Source organism: Quercus suber, unplaced genomic scaffold, assembly GCF_002906115.3.
Source record: "Quercus suber isolate HL8 unplaced genomic scaffold, Cork oak 2.0 scaffold_756, whole genome shotgun sequence".
NCBI lineage: Eukaryota > Viridiplantae > Streptophyta > Magnoliopsida > Fagales > Fagaceae > Quercus > Quercus suber.
In genome coordinates, this window is record NW_027070192.1 from 154,311 (window position 1) to 164,746 (window position 10,436).

The window sequence follows — 10,436 nt, forward strand, 5'->3', positions numbered from 1 at the left end:
CATATAGTGGATTTCCATTTTTGGGCAATAATATCCTTTGTAGTGGATTTTCCTTTAGAGTAGTTCTCCGTTGGTTTTTCACATTGTCATCATATCGTTGTGTTTCTTACTTTATGATTATTTCTCTATGTGTTTGGTGAATTGCTGATTTGAATTGTCAAAAATGTGATCATGTAATTGGCTAATTGAAAATAATAATAATAATAACAACTGAGCAAGACACAAAATAAAAACAAGTAAAAGAACAAAATTAAAACACCTACTCACGTGATCAAATAATTGGCTACTTGAAAATAATAATAATAATAATAATAATAACAACAATATTAATACACGTGATCATATAAAAGGGCAAATGGATGAAGTTTTTAAGAAAAGGAAGTGAAGAGTGGAAGGCCGAGAAGATTGGCCGAGGAGAAAAGATCATAGGAGGGAAGAAACTTATGAGAATATGTATGAGTAGTGCTTCTGGTACTTCTTAAAAGTTTGAATTTCTTAAAGAAAAGGGCTTGGAAACTTTAGAAAGTTAGGAAGTCTTGAAGGTTTGAGAGCTAGGAACCTTTGGAGAGCTTGAAGACTTGTGAAATGAGGGAAAATGATTTCCCCGGGTCCCTTATATAGGGGATGGAATCGAGTGGGAGTTATCCTGCTCAAAATTTAAGGAGAAATGTCAACCGTAGGATCTGTGTCTCACCATTGGATGCAAGGAACAAAGCGCCGTCTAGAGTAATTAATGACGCATCGCGGGCTCCGAAGTGTCAATAACAGTTATGGGGTGTGCAAAACTGTACTGCCACACGTGTAAACCAAAGAAATGAATGACCTTAACTCTTGACAAATCAAAACCCCACTTTTTCTCCTTGGATAAGAGGAAAAAATCGGAGTTTTGAGAGGTTATTGTAGGGATAAGGGCCCAAATTTACATATTGGGTTTTGGGCCTTAGTCGAGGACGTTGATTGGTCCGAATACGGATAAACAGTAGTGAGGATATTACATTCAAAATCCCATGAATAAGATGCAAACAGAAAGACTGGGAAAGGTGGTCCAAGGAGGGGTTATCTCCTCGGATGAGCAAAGCACAGACCAAATATACATCCTATCATTCAAAGTGACCTTCTAGGATGTTCTATTGATAGGGATGTGTATTATAAACGTACAAGAGGGATGGAAGCTGAGAAATATCTAAGGAAAAGCTATTGTCGCAGCATTTAATGTTTTGCAACTAACTTTTTGACCGCATTTATGTGGAGAAGACCCTTGAACAATGCTACCTTAGCTATCCCAACTCACAAAGGGGCAGAGAGGGTGTCCGATGGAACAAGCATTTAAGTAATGACTTGGATGATCAACAAGTGAAGGGCCAAGATCATTAAAAGTGAGATATATAATACAAGAGACCCCTGGAGAAATAGGGATCGAAAAAAGGAGGAAAAGAAACATTGTAACAATCAGGAATCAAATTTGTAATCTAACTTAAGAGCAATATATAATAACCAGTCTTCTCGGACTTTGCCAAGGGCCTTTTTCTTTAGTTTAAACTTGTCTAGCTTCAATCTTTTGTCATCAAGACCTACTTTATTTGTTATCTGACTAACTAAAACCCAGTTTTCCGACCTACTCTCTACAAATTCATTGTTTTGGGTTTTTTGGATCTAGGTCCATCCACTTTTTAGACTAGAAATTTAAATTTGGTCCTTACAATATATATTGGGTATTCCTAAGTATTCCCTTGTACATACCTAAGTATTCCCTTGTATATGTACAGATGGGTTATAAGCTAGTAAGAACATAATGTTTTGATTGCCATTATTTATAAATTAAGAGGTTTAAAAATATCAAAATTAAAGGAAGTTAGGGTTGGAATTGGAGCAGTGTTGCTGAGTTATCCGTGCATATAATTATCTGTAAATTATCCTGAAATATTATTTATTTGAGGTTTAATTGAATGAATTGTCCTGAAATAGGATTAATTTAAAAAAAAAAAACATTTTTTCCCAAAATGTTATTAGTTTTTTGTTCGGGGGCGGCTAAGGTGAAAGAAAGCCTTTTATTTTATTTTATTATTATTTGACTGAGAAAACGAGGGAAAACGCAAACCTAATTTTCTAAACGAAGCTTCTCCTCTCTTTTGTCCATTCAGGCATTCTGCTTAGACGCCCTTGAATTCAATATTTCATAAATAAAACAAATTTTCAACGGTCTCTCTTTCTCGCTCTTACTCTTGGTGCTGCGTCAGCGTGTGCGTGTGTTTGCATATAATAATCTGGTGTTGAATAGTACCCATTGCCCTCTTGCTAATAATATTTTATCATGTTTAACTTTGATGGCTATCATTCTTCTTTCTACTCGTTCCACAATCTCTTTGAATTTGTTATTAGTTATTACTCTTTCACAACACTATTTTTCCCGTTACCCATTTTCAGATTTTCAAGTTTGAACCCCACCATCAACATCAACATCAACATCAACATCTTTTTCTTGGTCTCTCACTTACGTTTACCCAGTCAAACCTCCCCTGTATATTACCGATCAAAGTTAAACCCCAAGATGATATTCTCACTTCTTATCAATTTCAGCATACCCACCTGACCAATTATTTTGCTTCACATCTTTGCATTGATTATAAAGTCAAATACCAAGTTCCCAATAGCTGTCTCAGCTTCATTCTGTTTTTAGTTGACCAATCTATTTCATTGCCGAGCCTTCCTTTGGTGTTGAACAAGAAGACAATGTTAAGTGCCTATATTCATTGGGTATTCTTCAAATTTTGATCTTGAGTTCTGTTATTGTCGTTGGGTTTACTTCTTCATAGTCAGTGTAGTTGTTGTTCAACTTCAATCTGCTAAATCAGCCTAATTCAAGTTCTTGATTGCATATTTTGACACATAAAAGAGTGTCCCATACAATTCTAGCTTTATAAGTACTGAAAGATTTGTTGTTCTATGGAGAAGCATGCTGCATATGCTCAAACATACTCATTTGGAGGCTCAAACCATGGTCAGGGTCAACAAGCTGTGCCATTTCAGACCAACAAGAGTTCCCTTAAGGTTTTGCTGTTACATGGGAACTTAGATATCTGGGTAAAGGAGGCCAAAAACCTTCCTAACTTAGATTCGTTTCATAGAAAGTTAGGAGAAATGTTTTCCATATTGCCTGGGAAGGTTAACAACAAAATTGAGGGGCATATGTCTGATAAGATAACAAGTGATCCTTATGTCACAGTGTCAGTCTCAGATGCTGTAATTGGGAGGACATTTGTGATTAGTAATAGTGAGAACCCAGTTTGGAGGCAGAATTTTAATGTTCCTGTTGCACATAATGCTGCAGAAGTGCATTTTGTTGTCAAAGACAGTGATGTTGTTGGCTCACAGGTTATGGGTGCTGTGGGAATTCCAGTGGAGCAATTATATTCTGGCATGAAAATTGAGGGAACCTTCCCAATTCTTAATGCCAATGGGAAGCCCTGTAAGGCTGGAGCTATCTTGAGTTTATCAATTCAGTACACCCCAGTGGATAAAGTGAACATTTATCATGGAGTAGATTCAAGTCCTCATTCCCAAGGGGTCCCTGGTACCTACTTTCCACTTAGGAAATGCGGAAAAGTGACACTATATCAAGATGCCCATGTTCATGATGGTTGCCTTCCCAGTTTGAAGCTTCATGGTGATGTTCAGTATGAGCACAGGAGTTGTTGGCATGATATCTTTGAAGCAATAAGTCAGGCCCGTCGTTTGATATACATTGCAGGGTGGTCGGTGTACCACAAGGTTAAACTGATTCGAGATGGTAATAATGCAACAGATTGCATGTTGGGGGATCTTCTCAAAATCAAGTCACAAGAAGGTGTAAGAGTGCTGCTCCTTGTATGGGATGATCCTACCTCTAGGAGCATTTTGGGATTAAAAACAGTAAGGAACTAAGAAATTTTACTAGTATATATCACCACTATTCCATTATTAGCACAATTTGGGATCAAATATCTTTATATACTTTTCTGGTTAAATTTATTTATTTATTTATTTATTTTTGTCTTCAAATACTACAATGGTTAGTGAATTTCCTTATCATTATGGTTTTTTGTTTTGTGAAGTGAAATTACAATAGAAATACAATTTTATTTTATTCCTCACAATAGCCCTTCTGAATTTATTCGAGATTTCAATTATCAGACAATGAATTATCTAGTTTGTATTTGTTTGTACACGTTCCATTATTTATCTTTTGCCCAAGTTTTTCTTCCTTTGTATGGTCCACTTAATGGCAGGAAGGTAAAACACAATTCAAGTGGCTGACCCCAAGCAGCTTATTATCATTTAAATTTCTGATTTGAGGAGAATTATGCATCATTTTTCTCTTTCTTGCATCAAGTGGTTATTTTTATATCCTCTGTCATTATGTATTCACTGATTTCTATGAAATGTAGGAAGGCATCATGCATACCAATGATGAGGAGACTCGCCATTTTTTTAAGCACTCTTCAGTGCAAGTTCTACTCTGCCCCCGATCTGCTGGAAAAGGACATAGCTGGGTCAAAAAGCAGGTTTGATATAGATAAGTTGCAATATAATTATCAATTTTCCAACTACATGCTGTTTCCTTGAATGCAGCAGCTGCAGAATTGCGTCTCATAATCTTACCTGATGCTGCTTTATTGGATGAACCTATTAAATCTGTGTCTTTTGTGTATATAGTGGTGTGGTTCTGAAGATTTCATTTTACTTTTATTTTCTTTATTGGATGTATTTGCATACAAACACACAAACATAGCATTTACTACTTATATGAGTGTTTTATACATACGAGTATGTATGTATGTATTTATTTATTTGTACAGACATGCATGTATTTCTCAAATGAGATTTTCTGTACTGGTACTTGCTTTGAATTTCTTGTTTTCTTATGTTTTATTATCAGGAAGTTGGAACAATCTATACCCATCATCAGAAAACAGTGATTGTGGATGCGGATGCAGGTCACTATAAACGAAAGATCATGGCATTTGTTGGAGGTCTTGATTTATGCATGGGCCGATATGATACTCCTAAACATCCTCTTTTTAGGACTTTACAAACAGTGCACAAAGATGACTATCGTAACACCAACTTCACGGTAAATCATTCGTTTAATTTTTTTAGTTTCCATGAGTGTAGTTGATCCAAATTTTGGAATATCATTATTCTCCTTTTTTTTGTCCTATGATATATCTGGCAAAGATGAGTATTTTATTTGCAAAACTCATGCATACATGTATGATTTTGTCAGTGTAACTGAGAAGAACTAAAATTATTATTGTTGAAAAAAAAAAGACAAGCACCCGAGCAGTTGCTTGATGTACATTCCAATAACAGGATGCAATAACATACATATGGTTTATTTGTTATTGTGTTAATTTTGTCTCATCTTACACCTGAAATATAATAGACAAGGCTGAGCATGAGGAATCAACTTTAGAAAATATGATAAAGTTTCATGTGGGTATTTTCCCCCCATTTTAACCTTTATTTGGCTTCTAATTAAAATAGGAGCCTCTTGTTGGCTGTCCAAGAGAACCGTGGCATGATTTGCATTGTCGTATTGATGGTCCAGCTGCATATGACATCCTTACCAATTTTGAGGAGCGTTGGCAGAAGGCATCACAACCTCATGGGCTTGGAAAGCTAAAAGCATCATCACATGATGATGCTCTACTTAAGATCGAAAGAATTCCTGACATCACTGGGATAGCAGAGTTTCCTTGCCAAACTCAGAATGATCCAGGGGGTTGGCATGTACAGGTACAATTGATGTCAATCTTCTATTGGAGTCGGATTTTTCAATTCATGATTTCTTCTTCTTCTTTTTTTGGGGGGACTAAAATTTTCCACAATTGAAGGTTTTTCGTTCAATTGATTCCAATTCTGTGAAAGGATTTCCAGAGGACCCAAAAGATGCTATGAGCATGGTGAGAAAAATCCTTGGATATTCAACTCACTTGTTAAAATAAGACATTTGGTTATGTCCCAATGAAGGTAATGAACTAATATGTTTACATTGTTGTAACAGAATCTCTTATGTGGGAAGAATGTACTGATAGACATGAGCATACATACAGCATATGTGAAGGCAATCCGTGCTGCCCAAAAATTCATTTATATTGAGAACCAGTACTTCCTTGGGTCATCATACAATTGGGATTCTCACAAAGACTTAGGTGAGGAACTCTAACAAATGAGGTTAAGAATAAAGAAGTGAGACATAATTCTGTATCTTTAGAACATACTACTATAAAAATCATCCTTCGTTACTTTTTTCCTTTCTTGAAATTTCCTTGACAGCATGGAAATGGTATTCAAAGTGATTCCATTTCTTGTTGAATGTTTCAGTCCTTGTATTTCTATTACTAATATGTATTGTAGGTTGTCATAAAATTTAATTAGAAAAAATATAATACTTTCTTAGTCAAATTTTAGTATAAATGCTCTGTCAATTTTTGGTTTTGCAATCTAGTTACTGCCTTGATTTTGATATTATTTACATAACAAGAACACAGACAGAAATTTCGGTGTTTCTTACAAATATGTGATCCAACCCAGTGACCTGCAAAAGAAAAAAAAAAGGCATTACTGGACATGATCATATAGCACTGGTGTTTCAGATATGAGAATTTAGATATAGCAAAAAGCTAAAGATATACATGCTCTTGTTGTGTAGTCTTGGTGTAATCCAATTTAATTCTCGGACAGGGTCTCAACACAATTAGCTTGGTGGCCAAAAACCATGTTTATTTAATAATATTGATATACTATTTGAATTTTTAAGTGTGATAGTTGGATATTCTACAATAAGCTGACTTGCAGTATTTTATGCTATTTCGAATCGTTTCTGGTAATTGTCTATGTGGCAGGAAAGGTATGCTCTTTCAATTTTTCAGAGGATATTGGAGAAGAAATAATAACAAGTTGGGTTGGGTTGGGAACATCATTGAATTCATAGTTATGAGCAATAAAGTATAACTTTCCCTGCAGGTGCCAATAATTTAATACCGATGGAAATTGCTCTCAAAATTGTTAACAAAATAAAAGCAAATCAGAGGTTCTCTGCATATATCATTATCCCAATGTGGCCAGAAGGTGTTCCTACAAGCACTCCCACTCAGCGGATTCTCTACTGGCAGGTAGATTGTTATTCTCTTTTCTCATTTGATGCATGCAGTTGTCATGTCTATCAGTTAGAAGTCAACACTAATTCTTGAGACCGTAAGGCATTGTTTATGGGTTTCTTGCCACATAATTTTTACCCGGTTTTATTTTGATTCTGCAGCATAAAACAATGCAGATGATGTATGAAATGATTTACAATGCTTTAAAGGAGGTTGGACTTGAGAACAAATATGAGCCACAAGACTATTTGAATTTCTTTTGCCTGGGCAATCGTGAGGCACCAGATACGGAAGACAGTTCAGGTGCAAGAAATTCCGCTGCAGTAAAGACTCCTCAAGTATTTCTCTTCATCTGCCTGAGTACAGTTTTCAGTTTTCTCTTTCCGAAATGTTAAGTTTCCATTTACAGTTAGATCATTCTTTCACCTTTTTCAGTCTTGCTTAAGTGTACTGTATGTTGGTTATGTAGGTACTTACTCAGAAGAGTAGGCGTTTTATGGTTTATGTCCACTCCAAGGGAATGATAGTGGATGATGAGTATGTGATACTAGGATCTGCAAATATAAATCAGCGGTCCATGGAAGGCACCAGAGACACTGAAATTGCAATGGGTGCATATCAGCCTTATCATACCTGGGCAAGCAAACGTTCTAGTCCACATGGACAGGTAAGCTTAACAAAACAGAACTCTTTGCATTTACCTCACTGCTAGATATGTCTGTAAATGTACATGTAAAAGATGCTAAGTGAACTAGAAGGCTACTAGTATAGGGAAAAAAATTCCATTAAGTTTCATTAAAGTTGAGGAAGATATTTTTGGCATAATAAAATAGTAATTCATTGCAAAATTATCTTGAATAATTTTTTCTTGTGTGAGGCTCTGAGCATTGAAATTTCACGAGCCAGTTAGCAAATTATGTAGGCGTGTTACGTGTGAGTGTTTTCCTTAGTTACTGCTTAGTTGTCTAAGTTTGTGATTATCAAAGCAATAAGTACTTAACAAAAAACAAATGTGTCTGAGTGTGGTTCTGGCTATAGGTTTGCTTGATCTGTTTGAAAAATGCTTATAAATCTCTATGGTTTGTCTTTTGAAGAATGATATGATCAAAGCTTGAGAAAGACTCTTGCATGGAATTTAGTTTGGGTCATCTTTTAATCATAAGAGGATTCTCTGTTTGGCCGTAAATAGCTCAGGAAATCTGGATTCAGCATCCACATTCCCACAAAACCTCAAATTTGTGGGAATGTGGAGTCCCCCAAAACATATGGGCGTATCCACATTCTTAAAGAATGGAAAGTCCCCCCCCCCCCCCCCCCTCCCTCTCTCTCCATTTAACTAATGAATTTAATGTTAAGATAATAAAATTAAAAAAAAAAAGTATATGTTTTTTTTTTTTTTTTTTTTTTAAGTCGAGAAGTATGAGATTTATTTTCTCCACATAAATAATTAAAATTAAACCACGCAAGTGTCAATCTACAATTAGAAAATAGAGCATACAACGTTTATACTTTATAGTATAGTAATGCAAAGTGTTTTTTTATGAATCAATTTATATTTAAAACTAACCAATGCAAGGTGTTTATCCTATGTCCTCGTCTTTTTTTTTTTTTTTTTTTTTTTTATATATATATATATATATATGAATTCACATGATACTTTTGGTATCTTTTCTTTTCTTGTATGAAGAAAACTCAAAACATATATTTCAAGTTTATATATCTTTTTCATATGAACTTTAGATGAAAAAAAAAAAAAAAGGAAAAAAAAAAACAAAAAAAACAAAAAAACAAAAACAAAAGGCAAAAGATGATCCTTCAAAAAATTTAGGAATAAATAACATAAAAATCTCATTTTTTCAAAAATTTTGCCTAACCAATCATGTACATTATATTTCCAAGAATCTGGGTTTAGGAGAAACTATTGGACTCTCCATTATTGATGCTCACCCAGCAAAGTTTTAGTTAATTTTGTCTTAAGGAAACAAAAAACAAGTGCTATTGGCATTCATATTTTGATTTCTGAAATTCACCACTATCTTCTTATGTATGGATGCAGATATATGGATATAGAGTATCATTATGGGCAGAGCACATTGGAGCTCTCGAAGGATGTTTCAAGCACCCAGAGAGCCTCGAATGTGTGAGGCGGGTAAAGTCCTTGAGCGAGCTCAATTGGAGACAATATGTAGCTGATGAGGTAACAGAAATGAAGGGTCACCTATTAAAGTACCCACTCGAAGTTGATCGAACAGGCAAGGTGAAGCCTCTTCCCGGCTGTGCAACATTCCCAGACGTAGGAGGAACTATAACTGGGACATTTACAGTCATTCAAGAAAACCTCACTATCTGATCCACTTCATGATACCTAATCCCATAATTGTTGACAATTTAGACCAATTATGTTCCCAATGAAGAGAGTATATATGCTTCCACTCTATGTTTGGCAAATTCCAGTATCTCACGTCATGATTCAATTGTATACTTTTTTTAATTTATTTTTTTTCCCTATATTTGTTCATCCATTCTTATGTATCATAATGTAGGATTAGAACTTACATTTGTTAGCCTGTTTGTTCAATTATTAAAGGAAGTGGGTTTTTTATTTTTTATTTTTTTTCTAATACTTATTTCATTTTTGGCGATGCATGGCAAGGAAACAAAACATTAGAAAAAAGAACCAAGAGCAGTGCACAAACTAAAAACAACTAAAAACAAAGCCAATGACCTATGTCCCAGCTCTCCTGACATGGGAGTAAGACTGTAAAGAAGCCTACGTAGGAGCATCTTTTTGTGTTGGCTGTGAATTTTCAAAGAAAAGGTTGTTCGATCCACAATTGAAAAAGAAATATTCTCTAAGTTGAATAGTTCTTCTACCTTCCAATTTCATCTGTTTTTTTTAGTACGGCTTACCAATTCAGCAGTTACATCATGTGATAATATTTTTTAGAAAAAAAGAAAAAAAAAAAACGAATTACACCCTTTAAATTTGGGAAAATTTGTCATTTTGATCCATTAAGTTCACATAAATAAAAATAAGTTTTATGAGAAGGCCACAGGATCGGAGCTCCAAATAACCGTTCCAACGCTGCTCTAACAAGAATACTTTCCGGCAGCTTGATCCTTCAAGTGTGGTCATTGGGTGGCTCACAGTGTGGTGGTTTAGTGGGGCTCTAAGTGACCAACTGAGTAAGGTGATTTGTGGTTTGATTTATACGTTGTTACGGGCAAAATGGTTGAAATTTTGGGATTTATTAGGCAATAATTGAGTGGGTTTGAGATTAATGCTATTCAGTTTTT

At 35.1% G+C, this 10,436-nt stretch overlaps 1 protein-coding gene across 1 annotated transcript; it reads left to right on the plus strand.

The window, feature by feature from the left end:
• Positions 1-2,335: 2,335 nt before the first annotated feature.
• LOC111989288 (phospholipase D gamma 1) lies at positions 2,336-9,748 on the plus strand. The gene is made up of 10 exons (XM_024021075.2): positions 2,336-3,909; positions 4,425-4,541; positions 4,916-5,110; positions 5,524-5,775; positions 5,874-5,942; positions 6,044-6,191; positions 7,006-7,154; positions 7,301-7,477; positions 7,609-7,806; positions 9,196-9,748. Exons 1-10 carry the CDS (start codon positions 2,944-2,946, stop codon positions 9,487-9,489), a joined length of 2,565 nt encoding a protein of 854 aa, XP_023876843.1. The 5' UTR covers positions 2,336-2,943; the 3' UTR covers positions 9,490-9,748.
• Positions 9,749-10,436: the final 688 nt, after the last annotated feature.